The sequence below is a fragment of the Mustela nivalis genome (genome assembly GCF_964662115.1).
Source record: "Mustela nivalis genome assembly, chromosome: 10".
NCBI lineage: Eukaryota > Metazoa > Chordata > Mammalia > Carnivora > Mustelidae > Mustela > Mustela nivalis.
The window spans coordinates 45,374,100-45,399,566 of record NC_139029.1 but is presented as its reverse complement, the minus strand read 5'-3'; the positions used below and the strand labels follow the sequence as shown (position 1 = coordinate 45,399,566).

Genomic DNA, 25,467 nt, shown 5'->3' with positions numbered 1-25,467 from the left:
CTCTAGGTAGGAAGGTGGGGCAATTGTAGGGCTCATCACATTTGTTTCCCATCTCTCAGGGGTCACTGGTCTTCATTGCCTGATGTCCAGTGTGTTGAAACCATTATTTTATTTATTCTGTTTTTTCATTTGCTTTCTGGGAGGATAAGTTTAGCTTATCTTATTCCATCTTGACCCTAGTCAGTAGTATGAGGATTATATTTGAAAGGATCAGATTGTATTTTAAAAAATACATTTTTAAACTTTGATTTTACTGTTCCATTACATGCTTTTCCCTTTACTTACTGCCGTTGCTAACCCTACTGTTATTTTTGCTTAATTCATTTCGTATTTCCCAGTAATTTAACTGTTAAAATAAAAAGATTTCCCCCAGCTGAAACTAAAAAATGAAAAGGAGAAAAAAAAATACAAATTTCTAAGGATGTGTTGTAGAGGGGAAAAAAAGTGATAAAAGCTGTTTGGTTTGTATTGCATGGGCGTGGTGGTAGAAACCCAAGGTATTTCAGTCTGAAATATGTCAGGGGAAGAACAATTGACACACCTATTTCTTAAGAGTTATGTTCCCAGTTTTGTAAATACATATTTTCCAGAGATATTTTTAACTTATTTTTGTGTGTGTGTGTTCCAGATAATCAAGGAGAAGAAAGATGAACTTAATCTATGGACTGCAGTCTACTACTAGAAACTGTGTTTTCTTCCGATTTCATTTGCTGGCCCACTGGAGAAGATCTAACACACGAGCTGTAACCTCATCAGACTGCCATCAAGTACAAATTAATCATATAATTAATAAGAATCAGGGTCTGGGAGTAAATCAGTATGATAGGTTGACTTTTCTGCCTGAAAATTTTTCTTTCTCTAAGACCTTCAGTAATGAAAGACCAGGATGCCCCTTGAGCATGAGATATAAGGAAATTGGGATGGTTACCCCAAAATGTACTGTGTGGAATGACTCTTCAAGACAACTACAGATAAAAGAAGTTACAGGAGTTCCTGCTCTTTCACTATTGCATCCTCTGAACTGTCTTCATGAAAGAGACATCAGGAGTTTCCACACTTCTCCTCAGTTTCGAGCTGCTCCGGTTCCTCTCTTGTTGATAATTCTCAAGCCAGTGCAGAAACTATTTGCAATCATTGTAGGCAGGTAAAAAAACTTAAAAAAAACTTTTATATTACAATGTATTTATAAAACTGTACTTTTAACTAGATTTCCCACCTATATTTAGCTCAAAATTCAGTTTCTAAACAGATGGTTCTACCCCGTTTTGTTAAGTATGATTTAGTAATTTTGAAATGATTTTCTGCATATTATTTTTTTTATGATTTTATTTATTTATTTACTTGGGAGAGAGAGAGAGACAGACAGACAGAAGGGGGAGGGGCAGAGGGAAAGGATGAGAATCCTAAGTAAACTTTGCACTGAGCACGGAGCCTGAGATCTCTGAGCTTTACAGTCCTGAGATCATGACCTGAGCCGAAATCAAGAGTTGAATGCTTAACCAACTGAGCCACCCAGGTGCCCCAATTTACTGCATTTTATAGTATAAAAATATGATCTTAAAAAAATTACCTTATATAGATGCTTTTTAAAAGATCTTATGTTTGTGATTACAAGAATGAGAAATGTTGGTTATAGCTTGTAATAAGAGCAGTACTTACAAACATATGTGTTTAGTTTACAGAATCTGAGGCAGTGGGTCATGAAACTGAAGAACTTTACTTATTTAAGAATGGGCTTATTCCTAGCCAGGTTAATGCTTAACTAGCATTTATTTTTTCTATTCTATTTTTCTAGGCAATATTTTTCTATTCTATTTCCAACATATCTTTGTTATTTTCTCTTGGGTAGTCCTTCATAATAATTATGTTTTTACAGTTAATAGTATCTTATATTTAATTTAGAACCCCCCCATAAATAATCTTGTTTTGTCTTATTTGCCCCATTTATTAAAGAAAGGTAAAGTCAAACATTGTCTCCTCATAAAGCTTTCTGACATTTGATGATTGTGAAGGCCCTTCTAGCCCTCCTACTCCCATACTAACTAAACCAATTTTCTTTCTCTCAGAAATTGAAAACTTCTATTCTCTTAATATATTGTGTTCCTTATGATTTGACACTGGCACCCAGAAAAAAATACATTTGTGGTAGCTGTTGATGTAAGTAACGGCTGTGAGAGAAAACCAGAGCTAGACAATAGTTAAAGCAGTAAATACAGATTTTATGCAGGACTCTTGCAGTAGAGGAAGAGAGACCTAAGTATGGAACCAGAGTTAATTTTGAATACAGCATGGGCAAGAGGGAATTTATAGAGTTAATTTTGAATACAGCATGAGCAAGTGGGAATTTATAGCCAAGGAGCAGGGTGAGGTTTGGTGGATGAAAAATTGCTAGGAGGAATCATTAGGAATAAGGGGGAATTCTCTCTAACATGACCCTACCAAGCTTCTTGCTGAAGACAGGTAAGGGTGATCAGATATCACTTGGGGGCTGGTGAATGATGATGAACCTAATCAGATACTGAGGGTGATCAGATACGGAGGATGGGGGATTCTGGGTAAACTGATTTAGCAGGACTCTTGCTGAAACTGGACAATGGAGAGAGAAATACAGAAGTCCAAAGGTGAGGCCTTGTTGAAAAAAGCCTGAGTAGAGTCTGGTGGAAGAGAGAATCTTTGTCACAGCTCAGCCCAGGTTCTTAGGCCAATGGCTCTTTATCGTCCTTTTTAATCATTATTTTTAACTTTTTGTTTTTGTTACTATTATAACAACATTTTCTTTTAAGCTGTGTTTTCATAATTTTAAGCAAAAAATACTAAGTCATATAAAGTTTAAGTAGGAAATAAGTCTGGCCTAAGTTTCTTCAGGTTGAAACACTTTGAGACATTTTAGGTGTGTCACTTAATAAAATTAAGATAACTTGAAGTTATTTTATAAGACGAATTGTGTCAAGAGAATAATGTATTTATCTTAAATTTTTGTTAGGATTTCACAGATGACCTTACAAGGGCAAATTTTGCCCCGGTGTTGAGAACATTGCTTTCAAAATGTCTGTGAACCCCAGTAAGCAACAGAGAGTATTGTTGCCTGGTAGAAAGTAGACCTCCTGTGTTAACCATACCGTCTCTCATTTCTTTATTTATAGTGTTTAAGCCCTTATTACTTCTCCTTTGTCATGTTCTTGAGGGGTAGTGGACTTTTTTCTGGTGAGCAATACTTACATCTGAAATCAATCCTGAGGTAGTTTCCCTTATACCTTGCTGAAGTACTGGCAGATAGTAGTAGTGCCAGAAGTCTCATGAGCAGTGCGGAGGATCATGGTTAAAGGAACAGATTATTGTTACCATAATCTACTCAAATGTTTATGGGGGCAGTTCATCCCTACTCAGTGGTTAAGTGCTCAGACTCTGGGATCACATTGTCCTCCTTACCTAGTTTTCCCTTATCCCTTCTGCAACCTTGGGCAAGTTGCTTCACTTCTCTCTCTGTCTCAGTTTTCTTTTGTCTAACGGGGTTATTGTGAAGGTTAAATTAGATGACATATGTGTAACAATTCGAATAGTGATTTGCATGTGGTAAACAGTCAATAAAAGTTAATTAATCAAGTTGTGTAAAATAGATACTCACTTAATGTTCACCTTTAAAATAACTGAAGAAGAAAATGTGTGTAATGAACATTAGAATTTTTAACTATAGTTCTATATAACTGATTACGTGTTTATCATTTAACTAAGAATTTTATAAATTGAAAAAAATTAATCTATACAGAGAAATATATCAGAAAAATTCAAGTGTTTGAAGACATAAAATCCCAGCATAAGATTAAATTTTGGTGATATGTGCTGATACTCTTCTCAGGACTTTGAATTTTCTTTTTACTCTAGGGGCATAAGGAAATGGTGGCAGGCACTTCCTCCTAACAAGAAGGAACTATTTAAAGAAAGTTTAAGAAAGAATAAATGGAAGTTACTCCTATGTTTCAGTAGTTTTGGATTGCTGTTTGTAGTGTTTTATTTTACTCACCTGGAAGTGAGTCCTGTCACGGGAAGGAGGAAGCTACTATTATTGGGGAAGGAACATTTCAGACTTTTATCAGAACTGGAATATGAAGCAGTAAGTATTAAGAATTGTTTGTAATTAGATGGCTTAATATAATACTCAAAGCAGGAAAGTTTCTTCAGATGAAAGATGCACTACTTTTTAATGTTGATCTTTGATAGAAAATTAGCATTTTCCCAAAAGGCCCCCAACTTTTTGTACTTAGTATTCTTACTGCCTCCATTGCTTTTCTTCTCACTCACCCAGCTAACTCTTGCTCATCACATGTCACCTTAAATGTCACTTTCTCAGGAAAGCCTCCCTTGATTATCCAGGCTGGGTTACGCAGGTTGGCTACTTTAGGCTCTAGGGGTATCCTTCATCCAGACTAAATTATGAATGAGTTCATTTGTATTTGTGTCCAGTGCTTGGCTCTATTGTGGTCCAGTCTCCTACTTTTGTTTTCTCTTTGCATACTGTACTGCTCCCTTAAATCACTTATCATGAGGGTAACATAATTATTTGCATAATTATTTATTTGCTGATCTATCTCCTTTGTTAGCCTAAGCTCTGTGGGAACACAGACCCTGTCTGTTTCATCATTTTTATCTTAAGTACTAGCACAGTGTACAAAGTAATGCTTAGTATACATATATTTTAGATAAGTAAGTATGTAATAGAATTTTGTACCTTGAAAGTAATGTAGAATAGGATTTTTTTTTCTGAAATATCATTTCTGGCAATTTATTATATTTTTTGAATGCAAAATAAAGTTGGAATTCAGAAGCCTTAACTCCTTAGCAAGTATGAGATAAGTTAAGCATTTTATACCACTAGAGAGTTTCTTGGGGACAGGTCCTCTTTTTCCAGTTCTTAGCACACATATATAGCATGTACTCAGTAATTTTTGAATTAAAGTCTCATAGTCTTATTTGACAGTTTTGGCATGGCTGAATCTTTGTGGCTTTTTATTTCAATGAATCTTCTGAGTTTGTCAATGGAAAGTTACCATTAAAAAAGAAATAACAATTTTTTTCACTAAAAAGGTTGTTCCTAGTAAAGATAAGATGGATCTCTTCTAGTAGAATTTATACAGAGATTGGAGGTGTTTCTTAAAATGCAGGTGTCTTACCTGAAGCAAGTTTGAGGAAAATGTTCTGGAAAGATTGAGGCAGGCCTAGTGTTAAATTAGTATGTCTTCTACCATTCATATCACTTAGACGCTTTAAAAAATTATGTGTTCATATATATCCTTTTTTTCACAAATGTAATAACCTGCTTGATATGAAAATTGAGGCACATGTTCTTATAGAGATATTATAAAGTGCTGTTATTATGTATAATTTTGCCTACTTCAGAAGTATAGTAATATTTTTTGTTTAAGTTTACACTGGTGACTTGTGCTTTCTAAAAATGCTGTTGATACTAAAGACTATTTAGATTCTAGTACTACAGAAACATCTATTTTTAATATATCTCAGGGAAGGTTATAAACTTTTTGCTCCATATGTGAAAGAAGTTACATATTTTGTGGAAATTCAAGTAATATTTTCAGAACACCTTTAATTTTCCTACACTTAAAAGGGTTTCTCATGAATATAGCTTCAGAAAAGTGTCTTCATATGGTGGCTATTCTTACTCAACATAGTGTAGAGAAAATGACATGCCTATTCTAAAATTTCAGAAATTTCCTTCGATTCTGTGTGAATAAACCTTTAAAATTAACGAAATGTCCTTTTTTTGATAGAAGTTTTTTTTTCATTAAGTATAGGCTGTTCTATTCAGTAGGTTATGAAAGTAATTTTGTTTTATATTTCCTTATGTGAAATCTTTTTCCCCTAGGCAAAGTTTTGTTTTCCAAAATATTTAGGAAAAGTAGAAATCATATTTTAGCATTTTATTTGTTTATAGGCTAATAGAAAAGATAAAAGTTTTATTTCAACCAATTTATATGAAAAATCTTAGTTATTAGAATTCATTCCATTTGTGAGAAATCACATTGCCTTTGCCTGAATAATTCAGATTTAAGGATCTGAGTGTTTAGTATATGTAGATTTTTACATAATTAAAAATTAAAATGTTCAACAATAAGTAGCCATATAACTTTTCATGAAGCAGTATAAACATTTTGTAGTAGAGCTACAACTCTCTTAAGATAAAGATGACTTTTTAATCTTTCAGTGGATGGACGAATTTAAAAATGATATGCTCACTGAGAAGGATGCCCGATACCTAAAGGTTAAGGAGGTGGTTAATCATTTGATTGAATGCAATAAAGATATTCCAGGGATCTCTGAGATCAATTGGATTATTCATGTGGTTGATTCCCCAGATGTAAATGCCTTCGTGCTTCCAGTAAGTGAAAGTTCTCACACCTAATGTTTAATTGTTCAATTTAATGTCCTTGTTTTTTTAAGGTGTCCACTTGCTTACATTATTTTCTTTATGGTGCAGAATGGACAAGTGTTTATCTTCACTGGGCTTTTAAATAGTGTGACTGATATCCATCAACTTTCCTTCCTTCTGGGCCATGAAATAGCACACGCAGTACTTGGGCATGCTGTAAGTACCTAGAATGAATATTCAGTTCTTATAATACCGCTTTGAAGTTAGCAAGTTAAATCTTTTAAAATTGACTTTTCAGTTTTCTTTTTCTTTAAAAGATAGAATTTTAATCTTTAGTAATTGACTTATTCTGTTACCTGAAAAAAGATGATTGGGTAATTGTGAGAATTTTTATGGTCTTTAGTATTTGGTACCTGAATAATTAGTATTTCTCTTAAATAGTATTGTTATCACCTGTCTCTTTTGCTAAAAAGTAATTATTCTCAACATCTAATTACTTCAAATTAGATTTTAAACTTTCCATAATTATTAACATACTTGTAATCTGTTCAGAAAATTAACTATATGAAAGTGATATTGCTATTTAAGTGGGTAAATCAGTTTTCTTACTTTTTTATTCATTCTCAGAGGATTGCTTGGAGCATCTCAGAAAATCTCTGGAATGATATGCCATATATAATTAATGCAGAGTAATAATAATGATGTCTTGCCATTTTATAGTTTGCTGAGCTTTTAAATACATACCTTCTCAATTATAATTTTAATAACATTCTCATTAAGTATGTATTTAATATCTCTATATTCTGTATGAGGAAACTCATGTTTAAAAAGACTCTAAGTAACATGAGTAATGAGGCCAACTGACAGATTGGGATTTCAACCCAGTTCTTGTGTTTGTAAATCCAACACTGCTTCTTTTTACCATAGTTACCTGATTATTGGTAGAGCTTATTTTAATGGATCATAGAATTAAGGTTGATTTATACTCCTGTGAATACACATCTGTTTGACTTGGTATGAGTCCAAAAAACCCAATATATTTATTTACTCATATATTTATTTTTATTCATTAAAAATAAACATGTCTCTCTTGTCCACATTAATTAGAAAGACATGTATTTCCTAATTGAAAACAAGAAGATAAATAGTGAAAGAATTGTGAAATGCTATGTTGGAAATGCAAATAATACTGATTTTAAATGGAAATGATAATGTTACTAATCTCTCTAAAAGTCCTCTCAAATTCTGTCTATTCCTTAAAGTATTAATAAATTGAGGTTGGCCTCAGTTGTGTTTTTTTGAAGAACAAATAGTAATTATCTCCCTCATTTCTTTTGAGTTATGGAAAAATAGAAAAAACATTTTCCTCGAACAAATATGTATAAGAATAAATCTAAACAATCAAAATAGATTGTCTTTCAAGAAAGGACTTCATACCTGTCAATTAGTATTGGTCATTTTTAGCATTTAAGAGATGTTCATATTCTGTGCCTTTACTTTTCTGGCCTCTAGTTCAGTGCCTTATTCAGCATATTGTTGTCATCTCAGTCAGGATAAGAATGCTAATTAGATAAGATACAAAAAGAAAATACCAGTCTTAAAAATTGAAAATAGCTATTAATATTTTTTGTAGAGGTCTTACACATTATCAGCAGTGTATTTTCTCTTTCAGCAGTCTCCAGTTTGATTTCATGTAGCCTTTAATGTTTTCTTTCTTCTACAAATACATATTTAAAATTTTTTTTGTTTTCTAAAACTCTCTAATAGCAATTATATTCTTTAATAATTAATAACAAGGATGTTCTCTTCAGTAATGACTTTATCATTTGTAGTTTTACTCTTCTGTGCTAAAATAATTCCTTAATTGTTTTCATGACACACGGTTCATGTAATAAAGCAAAGAATGCTTTGTGAGGGTAGATTATATCATTAAGAGAAGTGTTCTAAGTGATTATGTTTAGTTGTCAGACTTGTTTCATACATTCAAGTAATGATTCCTATACACTCAATATCAGCATTACATTAACATTTATTAATCAGCTTTAATTTAGTAGGGAATGATAAATAATCCAGTGTGTTAAACTTGCATTTAGAAATTACTACTCAAGACAGCTATTTTAAGTAAAATTGGTTACTGTTCTAAATAAATATAAAACTTCATAAAACTCTATTTCCTAGTGAGAAATACCAGAGTGATAAAATTGCAAACTTGCATAGATGAATTATACCTCATATATTAGGTCATAAAGTCCAAAAGACTTTTATTTGAAATAAATTTCCAATATTTTTCTGAATTTTCTGTGTTTTAACTATTTCATATGTTAGGTAGTATTTAGTCTGTTCAAAGGTATAAGCTTAACGAACACATTTGGTTGCTTTAAAAAGTAACGAGTGTATTAGAAACTAAAATTTCCTGGGTTTGTCATTTTACTAATAGCTCTGTGAATTTTCGCAACTCTGTTAACTTTTCCCCATCTTAGTTTCTTTATAAAATAGGGTAATTGTACCTATTTCACAAAATTATTATGCTTGTTAATATAAGAAGCGTACATTCTTATATATCTATATAAGAATATACATTCATATCCATGAACTTGTCATTGTGTCTAAATGATGTTAGGTGGCTAGGTAAATGAATGATTGAATGTATATACACATAAGCAAGTATGTAAGCAAGGGAGGGAATGAATTAATGCACATGGAAGAAGAAGCATATGCAATTTTAGTTGGTGAAGGTCAGTTAAAATGTAAATTATTCAATGTAATTATATTTGATGAACTAGAAAATGTAGGTATATACTGTCTTTTTATTTTTTGTTGTATATTCTTAATTTATTAAAAGTAATTTTCATTATTTTGATTATTCTCAGGCAGAAAAGGCTAGCTTGGTTCATTTATTGGATTTCCTAGGTCTGATTTTTCTCACAATGATTTGGGCCATTTGCCCTCGAGATAGTTTGGCACTTTTGGGCCAGTGGATACAGTCTAAACTGCAGGAGGTAAGTGTGAGACAGTAAGTTGAATTTGTAATGGCCTGTGATGAGGATATTTTAAATATTACTATAAAGTAACAGATACCAGAGATATACCAGAGATGTTTTGACATACCATGAAATACAGCTACTAAATTTTAGTGTCCAAGTTTTCTCCTTTTTAGGAGATACTCTTCTCCTTCCTTCCTTCCTTCCTTCCTTCCTTCCTTCCTTCCTTCCTTCCTTCCTTCCTTCCTTCCTTCCTTTTTTTTTAAGACTGATTTATTCCTGAGAGAGAGGACATGCAGACATGCGCGCGCGCGCACACACACACACACACACACACACACACACACACACAGGCATCAGCAGGGTGATGGGGCAGAAAGAAAGGGAGAGAGAGGCAGATTCCCTACAGAGTGTAGAGCCAGCAGGGTTTGACCTTACTACCCTTGAGACCATGACCTGTGAGAGATCGAGAGTTGGAGGCTTTAGCCAACTGAACCACCCAGGTGTCCCTTTAGGGGATGTTCTTAATAATGAGCATTCCAATTAGAAGATACTATATCTTTTAACGGATGGGGGATAGATGTGTTACAAGGGCTTAGTAACTTTTGGCTAACACAGTACTGTGTGTGTGGGGGTGAGGTACAAAGTTATTGGTCTAAAGGAGAGAAAACCTGGTCACAAATCCTTTCCTCTATATCTTTACCTTTAGATTTTTCAGTTTTGTCTCTCATAGTGACTGTGGTGTACTTACTATGACTTTTCCTTTCCCCAAATATTTGCATTCTGATGGGAAACTCTTAAAACCTGTAAATTTTTATGGGCATAGTGTTGCTGAAGCTGCATTACCACCCTTGTCTCCTTACTCCCAGTTAAATTAAAATTACCTGGAAAATACTGAAAGGATAATCTTTTTTTTTTTTTTTAAAGATTTTATTTATTTATTTGACAGACAGAGATCACAAGTAGGCAGAGAGGCAGGCAGAGAGGGTGGGGAAAGCAGGCTCCCTGCTGAGCAGAGAGCCCAATGTGGGGCTCCATCCCAGGAACCTGAGACCATGACTTGAGCTGAGCCACCTAGGTGCCCCTGAAAGGATAATCTTATTAGGTGTTTGTTAACTTTCATTTTAGTACTTATGTATGTTGATAATCCTTTTAAAATTTATTGGTGTCCTCATTTTGTTCAGAACACTTCACTACTGAAAGTAGGTCTTGCAATCTTGATAATTGCTTTGTTAACTACGATTAATTATTTTGTTTTACATATTTTTTTTTTCATATACTTTCTCTTGTCCTGGGAGGTTTGGTTATTCAGGAACAATCTGTTATTTGTTTATTTAATGATTTGTGGAGGACCCATCATTGTGCCATCTGGGTGCTGTTTAAATCTAATGTGTAAAATGAGACAAAATGCTTTTGAAATTGGATAACTAAGTCTTGTATTCAGTGTTACTGTATCGTCTGGCTGCATTTACATCGAAATAAAGGTTCTTAAAAGGAAAAAAAAGAATTGTAATTACTTAGGTTATAGGGTCTCATATTTAGAATTTTATTTCTTTTATTGATATGCTGGGAAGTCAAAGGAGTTAATGTAGTTTTCCCCTCATTTATCAGTATATAGCTTTTTTCTGTAATGTACTTTGAAGATTTTGTCATAAGAAAGATAACTTGTAGCTGTTTCTCCCTTGAAAATACTTCATGAATCGGGCTACTAAATATAATTTTTTAATAATTAAACTAAAAATAAAGTAGGGATTACTTCTTTTGAGCTCTTTTTCCCTAAATCAAGACTCCCCCAGTAATTTTGGTGATGAGGAAAAGTTTCTCTAGACAGCTTTGCTCCTTATGATTGGAGAGCAGGAGGGGATGCGGATAGGGAAGTCATAAAGGAGGGGGAATTGCTGACATTCATTTGTCAGAGAAAAGAAGAAACAGGAGTCTTCACATAACCATTGGGGAGTCATATTTTTGTAATTTTAAAAGATTTAGGTATAATATAGTAGCCCACACAGAGTGCTACCACATAGGGTTTTAGTGATAAGATTTATTGGTTACTTACCATATGTTAGGTATTAGGATAAACACTAGATTAATTATGTATGGGGTTAAGAATACTAGCTGTGAGCAGATGGACCTATATTTGAATTTAGGCTCTGTTAGACCTAAATTCTATAGAACCTAGGCAGATTACTTCACTAATTATAGGTCTCAGTTTCTTCATCTATAAATTGACATATTACTGGCTAACTCAGAGCACTGTTATGGGTTTAATGATGCATTTTGTTTTATTTTATTTTTATTTTTTTGAAGATTTTATTTATTTATTTGACAGAGATCACAAGTAGGGGGAGAGGCAGGCAGAGAGATGGCAGGAAGCAGGCTCCCTGCTGAGCGGAGAGCCCATGTGGGGATCAATCTCAGTACCCTGGGATCACGATCTGAGCCCAAGGCAAAGGCTTTAACCCCTTGAGCCACCCAGTCGCCCCTAAGATGCATTTTAAAGTAGGATCCCTCAATCTAAGCCTGTTGACATTTTGGACTAGATAATTCTTTGTTGTGGGGAATTGTCCCATGCATTGTAGGATGTTTAGCCTCTAAACATCTGCTCTGAACATCCGACCTCTACCCACTAGATAGATACCAGTAGTACTTTCACCCACATCTGCCCTCCCCCACAGTTTTGACAATCAAGAATGTCTCCAGGGGTGCCTGGGTGGCTCAGTTAAGTGTCTGACTCTTGATCCTGATCAGTTCGGGTCATGATCTCTCGGCACAGGTCATGATCTCAGGGTCATGAGATTGAGCCCCACATCAGGCTTGTGTTGAGTGTAGAGCCTGCTTAAGATTCTGTCTTTCCCTCTGCCCCTAAACCACTTGTGTGCACTCTCTCTCTCTTCAAAAAAAAAAAAAAAGTCTCCAACATTTCCAAATGTCCCTGGGGGACAAAATCATATTCAGTTGAGAACCAATGATTATAAAGCATTTAGTGTAGTACCCAGTACAAAGTAAGGACTCATTAAATAGGCGCTGCTATTATTATTTCCTCAGTTTATCCTGTCTGCAACCCTAGGAGGTTGGTGCTGTTGCTACTCCATTTTACATATGATGCAACCAGGCTTAGAGAGGTTAAACAATTAGCCAGGGGTTCACAGTTAGTAAGTGTCAGCATTTGGACTTGAGTCTAAGTTTCTGTCCTTTAAAGCCCATGTTTTTAACCAGTTATGCTATCAGTAGACTTGATGGACCCCTGCAGACTGCTCATTGAGAATGATGACATGATACAATACAGTTAAACAGCCTAAAAAAGACATGATTGAGAAGGAAGAAAGTCATATCTAGTAGTCCATGTACTATGGATTAGATTGATTATATTATTTTTAGACATCACTGACATGTAGCTACCTCTGAAAAAGTGTTTCCTCTATTAATAACTCTGTTCTCAAAAGTCCTGCCTATTGATCCATCGCATACAAATTTTAGTACTTACTGAAAATTAGAATTTAACTGGAAAGCATTCACATAAATACAAGTAATTAGGAAAGTTAAAATTATGATATCTATTTGTATTTTTTAATTGAAGTTGAAAGAAAATTTCATTTCCCTAACTAATCAATACTTAGGAGAGAAAGATAGCATTAAGATAATTTATCAAAGAAAGGAAAGCCTGCTCTATGGTTAATTTTCTAACTGAAATAAATTCTCTGGTAGTGTCAGTGGTTATTATCTAGCTATATTTTTTCAGTTTTCTTTAAAAATGTGAGATCTGGGGCACATGGATGACTCAGTCGATTAAGCATCTGCCTTTGGCTCAGGTCTTGATCCCAGGGTCCTGGGATCAAGTTCTGTGTCAGGCTCCCTGCTTATTGGGAAGTCTGCTTCTCCTTCTCCCTCTGTTTGCTGCTCTGCTTACTTGTGCTCTTTTTCTTCAAATAAATAAAATTTTTAAAAAATTTAAAACTGTAAGAACAAAATGATCAAAATATTAAAACTTACATTAATGAGGTTTCTTTAGGGGATCCTCTACACAGTAGGTAGAGATTATAATTGGGAAAATAGAAGTGCGGGTATCCACTGCTTTCTGAAAGTTCATGTTAAATCACTTTGGTTTTAGGCTTTTTTTTCATAAAAGTAAACATACTCTTTGGATTTCTTTTGGTCAGTGAAAACAGGTACTAATGTAGGTCTTTTGTAAAAGCAAAGTAATGTGAGGCAAACTTTTGGAAAATGGGGGATACCTGTACAGTGATACTCCTACCCCATTATCCATGGGGTGTGGAGAGGGGAATATATTCAAGACCCCTAGTGGATAGGCCTAAAACCTCAGATAGTAGCAAATCCTATATATACTATGTTTTTTCCTGTATATACATATCTGTGATAAAGTTTATAAGTTAAGCACAATAAAAGATTAACAACAGTAACTCATAATAAAATAGAACAATTATAACAACATACTGTAAAAAAAGCTATGTGAGTGTGGCTTCTCTCAAAATATCTTATTGTACTGCATCAACTTCTTGAGATGATGTGAGATGTAAAATACCTATGTGACGGGATGAAGTGAGGTAAATGATGGAGGCTGTGGTGTAGCACTAGGCTGCTAGAGACCTGACTGTGCGTCAGAAGGACCGTCTGCTTCCAGACCCCTGTTGACTATGGGTAACTCAAACCATGGAAACTGAAGTCATGGGTAAGGGGGATTGCTGTACTCCATGTGATACTGTAGAGTCTCCAGAAGTCTGTAGGCATAATTTTTTAAATATTCTTTTCATGTTTTAAAATATTAATCTATGATGGAGGAAATAAAGCTTCACTTTGTTTTATATCATAGTATTCTTTAAATGTTAATCATGGGGAGCATAAAAACTTTATCCTAGATGCTCCATGAAATTAATTTCAAAAATTGCATTTTGTTAATCCTTTTACTATGGAATAAATATCCTTAATGGAGCTTCTCTTTCTTATTTCTTCTTAGTATATGTTTGATAGACCGTACAGTAGAACATTAGAGGCTGAAGCTGACAAAATTGGACTACAGCTTGCTGCAAAGGTAAATGCTTGGTAGTTGAGAAAACACAGTGCCCTTCGCACAGTAAAAGATAAATGTACATTGTCTTTATGAGCTGTGGCATGAGCAGAGAATGAGAGTTGGACTGTATGAAATTTTTCATTAATACCTTTTTAAATTTGTGCTTCTAGAAGGTGATATACTATCTTTGTTATACTTCTTTCCCTTTCTTGCCGAAGGGCTTTTCTGAGTAAAATAATGTATAATTGTTTTTTTCCCCACTCAAAGGAAGGTTTGTTCTATTGTAGCTATGATCTTAGATGAATCACCTGATTTTATAATTTAAATAAACAGAAGAACAGGCTTATTACTTTGTATCTTTGAGATTATTGTTGCAGCAAATGACTGATCTTGGCTAGTCAGAGAGCAGCTCTGGGCCTGTACTATGATTTAAGTTGGCTTTTGCTCATATCTCCTTTACAGGGCACTGGGTGCCTCCCTGCCATTTTTATCATCTGTGATAACTGAGTATTATTAGTAGAATTTAATATTAGAAGTAAAACTGCATTTTTAGAAATAAGTAAAAAACAATGCCACTTGGTACATTAAATCCAAATTGTACTTGATTCCTTGTTGAGTTTCCAGGGGTTATTAAAAATCCTAGCTGTTAGAAATCACTATTATTTGAAGTTCTTATTATGAGTTTTATGGATTTAATTTCATAAATGAAGATATTATCCATCACAAAAGTAAAAGTAGTTATGTGAATGTTACATAATGAGAATTGAGTAAATTATCTGACTATATAGATTAAGAGGTTTCCAAATAGTGGGCCGCAGATTGGCTGTAACAAGAGTTTCCTCATTTCAATGTACTACAGTCTGTGAAAATTTCCTTTTAATATAAGTGTGTTTTGTGTTCTGGTTAAGAAATCTTTGCCTATTTCAATAAGTTGTTGCTGTTTTATTTCCAAGAAGCTTATTATTTTATTGCCTTTTAAAAATATAATATGTGGAAGAGGTCAGGATACTTTTTCCCCCATGTGGATATCTAATAGCCTCAGCACTGTTTATTGAAGAGTTATCTTTTCTCCACTATACTTCAGTGTCTCTTTGTCATAAATATGGGAGGCTATACATAGGTTTATTTCTGGACTCCCTATTGTATTCTACTGGCCTGTTATCTGTCTTTGAGCCAATACCACATTGTCACTGTAGCTTTGTAGTAAGCTGTAATATCTGATAACTGCTGTCCTCCAGTGTGGTTCTGCAAGATTGACTTGGCTATTCTTGGTTTTCTTCCTGTCCGTATAAATGTCAGAATCAGCTTATCAAATCACATGCCTATACAAAAACATGCTTGGGATTTTGATTGGAATTGTGTGAATTTGGGGACAGTTGACTACTGTCAATAATATTGAGTCTTCCAGCCCACGAGTGATTTATTTGTCCATTTATTTAGATATTCTTGTAATTTCAGTGTTGTTTCCAAATGGTTTGTGTGTATGTGTGTGTATAGGACTTACAAATCCTTTGTTAAATGTACTGCTAAGTGTTAGACATTTTTTGATGTTATCATAAAGTGTCATTTAAGAAATAAGCTTCCTCATATATAAAAGTGCATTTTGTTTTTTTGTAAATGAACTAGTATCCAACAGCCTTGCTAAAGTCCCTTAATTCTAATAGTGTGTAGATTCTTTTAGATTTTATATATACACATTTGTGTTACCTATGAATAATGACAACTTTAGTTCTTCCTTTCCAATCTATGTACTTTCTCTTTTTTATCATACTGCAATGGCCAGAAACTTCAATACAGTGTTGAGGGTGAGCAGTGAGCACTTTTGTTTCTTCATGACTTTAGGGAGAAGGCATTCAGTATTTCACCATTCTGGTGTCTGTTATAACTTTTTTTGTTTCTGTTTTTGTTTTAAATCTGACTTTTTAGAAGAGTTGCCCTTCTATTCCTTATATGCTAATAGTTTTTTTTTAAATTATGAGTAACTTTATCAAATTCTTTTTCTGTATTGATGAATATATAGTTTTTCTCCTTTAATCTGTTAATGTGACAAACTACATTGATTATTATTTTACCCATTAGGACAACTTGTTATTTTAAAATTATTTCACACATTATGACAACTTGTTATTTTAAAATATAATTTTATCAGTTATATTATCCTTCCCACATATTACTGAAGTTGGTTTGCTAGCATATAGCTTAGAATGTTTGTATCTATATTCATAAGATATACCAACTTGGAATTTTCTTTTCTTGTAATGCCCTGTCATGTTTTGCTATCAAGATTATGCTGGCCTTATAAAATGAGTTGGGAAGTTTTTTTGTTTTTTTGTTCTTTTCTCTGGAAGTGTTTGTGTAATATTAGTAATATTTATTTTTAAATGTTTAGAGATTCCATGGGTAAAACTGTATGGGCCTGCAGATTTCTTTGTGGATGGTCTTTAGTTATAGATTCAGTCTTTCTAACAGATAAGAACTAATTCACATTTTTCTGTTTCATGTCAGGTTTAAAAAAAAAAAAAGATTTATTTTAGAGAGATTGAATGAGTGAGGGGAGGGGCAGAGGAAGACAGAGGGAAAGAAGTAGACTTCTTGCTGACCGTAGAGCCCAATGCGGGGCTAGATGTCATGACCCTGAGATCATGATCTGTGCTGAAATTAAGAGTTGGAGGCTTAACCAACTAAGCCATTCAGGTGCCCCAGTTTTGTGTCACCTTCTTTATAATTTTGTTTTTCTAGAAATGTATGTTTTGTTTAAATTCTAAACATTACTGGTATAAAGTTTTTTAATATACATATATATTTGCATTTTGTGTTTTTTTTTAATTGAAGTATAGTTGACACACAATATTACATTAGTTCTGTGTGTATAAAACAGGGATTTGACAACTCCATGTGTTATGCTCACCGTAAGTGTAGCTACCGTCTGTCACCATACAATGCTGTGATAGTACTGTTGACTGTATTCCTTATGCTGTACCTTTCATCCTGTGGCTTATCATTCTGTAACCGGAAGCCTGTTTCTCCAGCTCCTTCATCTATTTTGCTGCCACTTCCTGCCCCTCTCCACTGGCAACCGTCAGTTTGTTACCTCTACTATATTTTTAATGTCTGAAGGATACTGCATTCTTCAGATATATTTGGTTTATTTGTTGATTCAAAAATTAATACAGTTTTAGTTAAGTAGTTACACATGTTGTGATTCCTTCCACTGCCAATCACCTTAGTTCTTCTAAAGTTTAAGTCATAATCTTCAAGGTAGCGCTTTTTTTTTTAATTTTTTATTTTTTATAAACATATATTTTTATCCCCAGGGGTACAGGTCTGTGAATCACCAGGTTACACACTTCACAGCACTCACCAAAGCACATACCCTTCCCAATGTCCATAATCCCACCCCCTTCTCCCAACCCCCCTCCCCCCAGCAACCCTCAGTTTGTTTTGTGAGATCAAGAGTCACTTATGGTTTGTCTCCCTCCCAATTCCATCTTGTTTCATTGATTCTTCTCGTACCCACTTAAGCCCCCATGTTGCATCACCACTTCCTCATATCAGGGAGATCATATGATAGTTGTCTTTCTCTGCTTGACTTATTTCGCTAAGCATGATACGCTCTAGTTCCATCCATGTTGTCGCAAATGGCAAGATTTCATTTCTTTTGATGGCTGCATAGAATTCCATTGTGTATATATACCACATCTTCTTGATCCATTTGTCTGTTGATGGACATCTAGGTTCTTTCCATAGTTTGGCTATTGTGGACATTGCTGCTATAAACATTCGGGTGCACGTGCCCCTTTGGATCACTACGTTTGTATCTTTAGGGTAAATACCCAGTAGTGCCCACTGTCATAGGGCAGTTCTATTTTCAACATTTTGAGGAACCTCCATGCTGTTTTCCAGAGTGGCTGCACCAGCTTGCATTCCCACCAACAGTGGAGGAGGGTTCCCCTTTCTCCGCATCCTCGCCAGCATCTGTCATTTCCTGACTTGTTGATTTTAGCCATTCTGACTGGTGTGAGGTGATATCTCATCGTGGTTTTGATTTGTATTTCCCTGATGCCAAGTGATATGGAGCACTTTTTCATGTGTCTGTTGGCCATCTGGATGTCTTCTTTGCAGAAATGTCTGTTCATGTCTTCTGCCCATTTCTTGATTGGATTATTTGTTCTTTGGGTGTTGAGTTTGCTAAGTTCTTTATAGATTTTGGACACTAGTCCTTTATCTGATATGTCGTTTGCAAATATCTTTTCCCATTCTGTCAGTTGTCTTTTGATTTTGTTAACTGTTTCCTTTGCTGTGCGAAAGCTTTTGATCTTGATGAAATCCCAATAGTTCATTTTTACCCTTGCTTCCCTTGCCTTTGGCGTTGTTCCTAGGAAGATGTTGCTGCGGCTGAGGTCGAAGAGGTTGCTGCCTGTGTTCTCCTCAAGGATTTTGATGGATTCCTTTCGCACATTGAGGTCCTTCATCCATTTTGAGTCTATTTTCATGTGTGGTGTAAGGAAATGGTCTGATTTCATTTTTCTGCATGTGGCTGTCCAATTTTCCCAGCACCATTTATTGAAGAGGCTGTCTTTTTTCCATTGGACATTCTTTCCTGCTTTGTTGAAGATTAGTTGACCATAGAGTTGAGGGTCTATTTCTGGGTTCTCTATTCTGTTCCATTGATCTATGTGTCTGTTTTTGTGCCAGTACCATGCTGTCTTGATGATGACAGCTTTGTAATAGAGCTTTTCAAAAGCGCTACAAGGTAGCGCTTTTTTTTTTTTGTTAAGATTTTATTTATTTATTTGTCATAGAGAGAGAAGCGAGAGCAAGGACAGGCAGACAGAGTGGCAGGCAGAGGCAGACGGAGAAGCAGGCTCCCCGCAAATCAAGGAGCCCGAATGTGGGACTCGATCCCAGGACACTGGGATCATGACCTGAGCCGAAGGCAGCCGCTTAACCAACTGAGCCACCCAGGCGTCCCCAAGGTAGCGCTTTTTAAAAAAAATTTTGTGGGGTGCCTGGGTGGCTCAGTTAGTTAAGCATCCAGTCATTAACTGCAGCTCAGTTCATGATCTCAGGGTTGTGGGATCAAGCCCCATGCAGGGCTTAGTGGGGAGTCTGCTTGAGATTCTCACTCCCTCTGCCCCTCCTCCCTGCTCATCCACTCTTTCTTCCTCTCTCCCTCTCATTCTCTCTCTCAAAATAAATAAATGAATCTTTTCAAAGAAGAGTCACTCAGTCCACAGTTCTTTCAGTTTGGCTTCTTGGATCTTCATTTGAATATGGACATGCTTCAGAACTTCACCAGCTGTAATATTTAGGATCCAGTTTCTTTAAGCAGTTTACTTTAGAGCCACGTTGAGAGTCTGAGTAGATGGATCTGCTTAGATCTTAATTTCAGACACCCTCTAAACATGAAAAAGTTCAAGCTGTATTCACTCCTGAACTGTCACCCTCTAGAATAGTACAGATAATTGGGATATGCTAATACCTAAGATTATAATAATTTGACTGTTAGTTCTTTGATGGTTTTAGCAGATCTGTCTTGTGGTTCTTTCCCATAGATAACACATGTTTCAGCTTGTATATTATCTGTAACTGTCTTGTAGCTCACTAATCCTACTTTCAGCTATGTCCATTCTGCCATTAGACACATCTTTGACTTTTAAATTTTATTGTATTTTTAAAAAATTTTTTAAAAGATTTTTACTTATTTATTTGACAGAGAGAGATCACAAGTAGTCAGAGAGGCAGGCAGAGAGAAAGAGGGGTAAGCAGGCTCCCTGCTGAGCAGAAAGCCCAATGCGGGGCTCGATCCCAGGACACTGGCTTAACCACTGAACATAGAACTATTGGCTCTGAATGATAATTTCATCCATTGTAGGTGATTCTCCCTTAGTCTGGAGGACAATTAGAATAGAGCAGATTATTTCAGTCAGTCAGAGCCTGAGCTGGGTCTTCATAAGTTTCAATTTACCTGTACTCACCTTCATTTATAAGAGTATTGCTGTACAGGGAGGTCTGCTGAAGGCATGGAGTATTTACTAAGTTCCTCCTGTGTAGTGGTTTTTGAACTTCAGTTTTTGATTCACTAGCACCATGAGACTATTGAAATCTCTATTCAGTTTTCATCAACTTTTTGTTTTAAAAGTGCCCTGTGCAGCTTAAGAATTAATAAGATGCCTTGTTGAACTGGCATCCAGTGGTGTCTTTGCCCTCCTATTTTTCAAATCTTAGCTTCTCAAATTTGGCTGCCTTGTTAAGCCTAACTTGTAAGTTTTGGCTCTCTAGCCCTGCTGGATGGCTGAAAACTCTCCTTAGTCACCTCTTTCTACTTGGATTTCTTTTGAGTTCTACTTGTATTCTCAGCCTCTGGCTCTTCATTGCTTAGAATTTAACAGATTTCACTGAAATCTTTTCTTTGAAAAAAGTTGATGGTATTTTGATAGGGATTGCATTAAATGTGTAGATGGCTCTTGGTAGCATAGACATTTTCACATTTTCTTGGTAGCATAGACATTTCCAATCCGTGAGCATGAAACATATTTCCATTTCTTTGTGTCTTCCTCAATTTCTTTCATACTATATGCAGCTAGGCTGTCATTGAAAGTAGAAGGGGAGATAAAAATCTTCAGGACAAACAAAAACTAAAAGAATTTGCAAACATCAAACCAGCCCTTTAGGAAATATTGAAAGGGATCCTCTAAGCAAAGAGAGAGCCTAAAAGTAACATAAACCAGAAAGGAACAGAGACAATATACAGTAACAGTCACCTTACAGGTAATACATGGCACTAAATTCATATCTTTCAATAGTTACCCTGAATGTAAATTAGGGCTAAATGCCCCAATCAAAAGACAGGGTATCAGAATGGATAAAAAAAAAAAAGACCCTTCGATATGCTGTCTACAAGAAACTCAGAGACTTCTCCAGATTTAAAGTGAGGGTGTGGAAAACCATTTACCATGCTAATGGACATCAAAAGAAAGCTGGGGTGGCAATCCTTATATCAGACAAATTAGATTTTAAACCAAAGACTATGATAAGAGATGAGGAAGGACCCTGTATCATAATTAAAGGGTCTATCCAATAAGAAGATCTAACAATTTTAAATATCTATGCCCCTAGTATGGGAGCAGCCACTTATATAAGCCAATTAAAAACCAAATCAAAGAAACACATTGACAATAATACAATAATAGTAGGGGACATTCACACCCCCTGACTAAGTTGACAGATTATCTAAGCAAAAGATCAACAAGAAAATAAAGGCTTTAAATGACACACTGGACCAGGTAGACTTCACAGATAAATTCAGAACATTCCATCCCAAAGCAACAGAATATACATTCTTCTCTAGTGCACATGGAACATTCTCCAGAACAGACCATATCCTGGATCACAAATCAGGTCTCAACTAGTACCAACAGATTGGTATCATTCCCTGCATATTTTTGGACCACAGTGCTTTGAAAGTAGAACTAAAAAATCAGAAGAGGAAAGTTGGAAAGAACTCAAATACATGGAGGCTGAAGAACATCCTACTAAAGAATGAATGGGTCATTCAGGAAATTAAAGGAGAATTTTAAAAATTCATGGCAACAAATGAAAATGAAAACACAACTGTTCAAAATCTTTGGGGTGCAGCAAAGGCAGTCCTAAGAGAAAAATAAATAGCAATACAAGCCTTTCTCAAGAAACAAGAACAGTCTCAAATGTAGTTGGCATCCTTATTCACATATCCTTATGTTCCTTGTACTTACATAGCAGTAGGGTGGGATTGCTGGCACTGCTATGTTTGTTTTTAAAAGATACTTCCTGTTATTACAGAATGTTATGGCAAACCTTAACCAGTGACACATCGCAATACCCTTTTTTTAAATACCTGCATCAGCCCTGTTTTCAATATCTTTAATTTTTGTTAATTTGGATAAAAAATGGAATCTCGTTGCTTTTAAATATTTGCATTCTCTTGCCTAGTAGTAAAGTTGAGAATATTGTTTCATTTTTATTGACTATTTCTTCTTTTGAAGATGGCCTTTTTCTCTTAATGTTTTTCTTGGTAGATTTTCAAAATACATATTCTAGGCCCCACACTTGGATCAGTAGCAGGGTGATGAAACCCTGAATCTGAATATGTTTAGGAACTTCCAAGTGATTTCTGCTATCTAGGCAGGTTTGGAAATTACTACTTTGAGTGATCAAATGTCAGTTTTATGTTTTTGGGTGACTTGGTAAGATAAATTTTCTGTGGTATTTAAGAAAGAAGAATGAGGGCGCCTGGGTGGCTCAGTGGGTTAAGCCTCTGCCTTCGGCTTAGGTCATGATCTCAGGGTACTGGGATCGAGGCCCGCATCGGGCTCTCTGCTCAGCAGGGAGTCCGCTTCTCACTCTCTCTGCCTGCCTCTCTGCCTACTTGTGATCTCTCTCTCTCTATTTCAAATAAATAAATAAAATCTTTTAAAAAAAAAAAAAGAAAGAAGAATGAAATTAGGTTAGCAAATATTGATATTCCTTTGATTATCTATAATATACAAGCCGTCTATTTTTTTAAGAGTGTATCTGGATAGCTACAACTATGATTTCATTTTCTAAAGCATATCTAAATAATTGTGTTGTGGATGAGTTGACCTTTTGCCAGTTGTGACATAGTACTTAGTTCAAAGGAGAAAACAACATTGCTACATGTATTAAGTCATGGATCCATAGTGATACAGGCAATATCTTTGTTATGGAGCACTTAGGCTATAATGTTCTTTGTTAAGAAAAATATTTATTAATTTGAGTGAGATAGAGCATGAGTACAAGTGGGGGTATGCAGAGGGAGAAGCAGGCTCCCCGCTGAGCAAAGACCTGGATACAGGGCTTGATCTCAGGCTGCCAGGATCGTGACCTGAGCCAAAGTCAGATACTTAACCGACTGAACCACCCAGGTACCCCTGGAGCACTTAGGATATAAAAATGCCGTCTCAGTACAAGTATTTATTTCCTATCAAAAGGGAGGAACAGTATAAGAACCTTAGATGTTATATTGATACCAGCATTTATTCTGTGATACCACCTGTTTAGATTATAATGCTATTATTTGTCATTCAACACTATATTCTGATACCGTGCTTAGTATGTTATATATATTGTCTGGCCTAATCCTTTAGTAACTCTGTGAACTAGTGATTAGTATCATTATCTCCATCTCACTGATAAAGGAACTGAAGCCCAGATAGAATAAGTTACCTTCTTATAGGTACAAAATGGTAAAACCATGATTCAAACCCAAGGGTGTATGATTTCAAAGTTTGTTGCTGCAGTTTTGTTTCTGATCTTATCCCTCTACCACAGTTATATTTCTCAAGATCAACTAGTCTCTATGTTGTCATATCCCATGCAGCTTTTCTATGTTTATCTTGTTCTTTATCTTAGTAACATTTGACACTATTAACACCACTCCCCTGTAAAAATATCTATATATTTGTGTGATTAGCTACACATTTCATTATAGTATAAAAAGCTGTTTAGTTTTATAAACTCGTAATGGGAAATAATAGCCCTTACTACACCTCCGCCTTATACTCTGGAAGTGAAAGTCCCCTTAACTTCTTTATCTCTTTACTGCTCTCTATATTTCCACATACTGTGTTTATTTTGTAATTTCTTGACTCAGTAGGTTTAAACAATTGATTTCTTTTTATGGAAGATTTAATCTTTTATAAACCTGATTAATGTTTTTGTGTGCTTATTTGCTATTTGTATTCCTTCTTGGTTAATTATCGTTCAGTTTTTTTTCTCCTCCATACTCTAATCGGATTGTCTGTTTTCTTATTATTCACTCTGGAGTATTTTTACGTATTCTGGATACAGTCATTTGTTGGATATGTGATTTGAAAATGGTTGTTCCTTGTCTGTGGCTCATCTTTCTTAACAAAGTTGTATGTGTGTTGTGTTTTTTGGTTTTCTTTCTCTCTTTTTTTTTCAGAGCAAACATTTTTAATTTTGATGAAATCTAGGTTAAGGTACCCCCAAGGAAACTCTGCCAATTTCTGGGGTGAGCTTCTTTCTGGTACCTTAACCCACAAATTCCAACTACTCCTTGCAGTCCTAAACTCTTATCTTCTAACTCCTTAGCTTAGCCAAACTTCCCATGTTCTGCTTGGGTTCTACCCCTTACAGTGTGGTCAGGAAACTGCCTCCAGACAGAGAGCAGATGCAAATCCAGGAGTTGCAGTACACAGTGTGTCTCTTTTTCTCAAGAATCACGGTCTAATCTTGCCTTTTGTCCGGTACCTGAAAATATTTGCCTCATGTAGTCTGTCCGGTTTTATGGTTATTTGTGGTGGGAGATCAAATCCAGTACCATTAGTCTCATGAATGGAAGTGTGTACATCCCCAAATTTGTAACTCGTGATTGTCCATATCTTAGAAGAACTCACTAAGAAACTTTTCAGAAGCTCTGTATATACCTAGGTATCCAAACCTAGGGATAGCAGACTCCACTGTAAGATAGATAGGGCAGTGAGCTAGTTCTCTCTTTGGGAACTTCCACATGGAATATATGTAGACCCTGTCTGTGGCTGTTAAAGTGTCTTTGCAGAAGAATCCTGTAAAACTGGCTGCTGTCATTTAAGGGTTGGGAAAGGAGAGGGAGGTGGGGTTATCTCATTCATTGTGGAGACTCTTCTTTAATTCTCTATTTGAATCTTACACCTGAGCCCTTTTTTCTTGAGTATCAGATACAGAACCTTTCTGGAGTCCCCATGGTGTGAGGGTATCAGCTGCCAAAGAAGCAATGTAGTATAATGATAATGAGCAAGCTCAGGAACTTGACTGGCCAAGTCTGAGGATCTGCTTTGCCAGCTCTATGTGATCCTGGGTGAGCTTTTTATCCTTTCTATACTTCAGATCTCCCCATCTATAGGATAGGAATGGTAATTGGATCTATATTATAGAATCAATACAATTAAAGTCCTAGGAGCACTAGTCTTCTAATCATTTATACTTAAATATATGCCTGTGTTTCAGCTATAGTCAAAAAATTAAAAACAAAAAACCAAAATATCTGCCTATTATTTCCTCTTTCTGTTTCACAAGTA

At 35.3% G+C, this 25,467-nt stretch overlaps 1 protein-coding gene across 5 annotated transcripts in view; it reads left to right on the top strand.

Annotated features, from left to right (window-relative positions):
- OMA1 (OMA1 zinc metallopeptidase) overlaps window positions 1-25,467 on the top strand; it is a 91,424-nt gene that overhangs the window by 8,173 nt on the left and 57,784 nt on the right. For all 5 annotated transcript variants that reach the window (XM_082688124.1, XM_082688121.1, XM_082688123.1 and 2 more), the window contains exons 2-7: window positions 629-1,144; window positions 3,883-4,111; window positions 6,218-6,391; window positions 6,491-6,598; window positions 9,253-9,381; window positions 14,336-14,410. In XM_082688124.1, coding sequence (XP_082544250.1) covers window positions 648-1,144; window positions 3,883-4,111; window positions 6,218-6,391; window positions 6,491-6,598; window positions 9,253-9,381; window positions 14,336-14,410 — 1,212 coding nt within the window. In that variant the 5' untranslated portion in view covers window positions 629-647. The remainder of the gene's footprint in view (window positions 1-628; window positions 1,145-3,882; window positions 4,112-6,217; window positions 6,392-6,490; window positions 6,599-9,252; window positions 9,382-14,335; window positions 14,411-25,467) is intronic.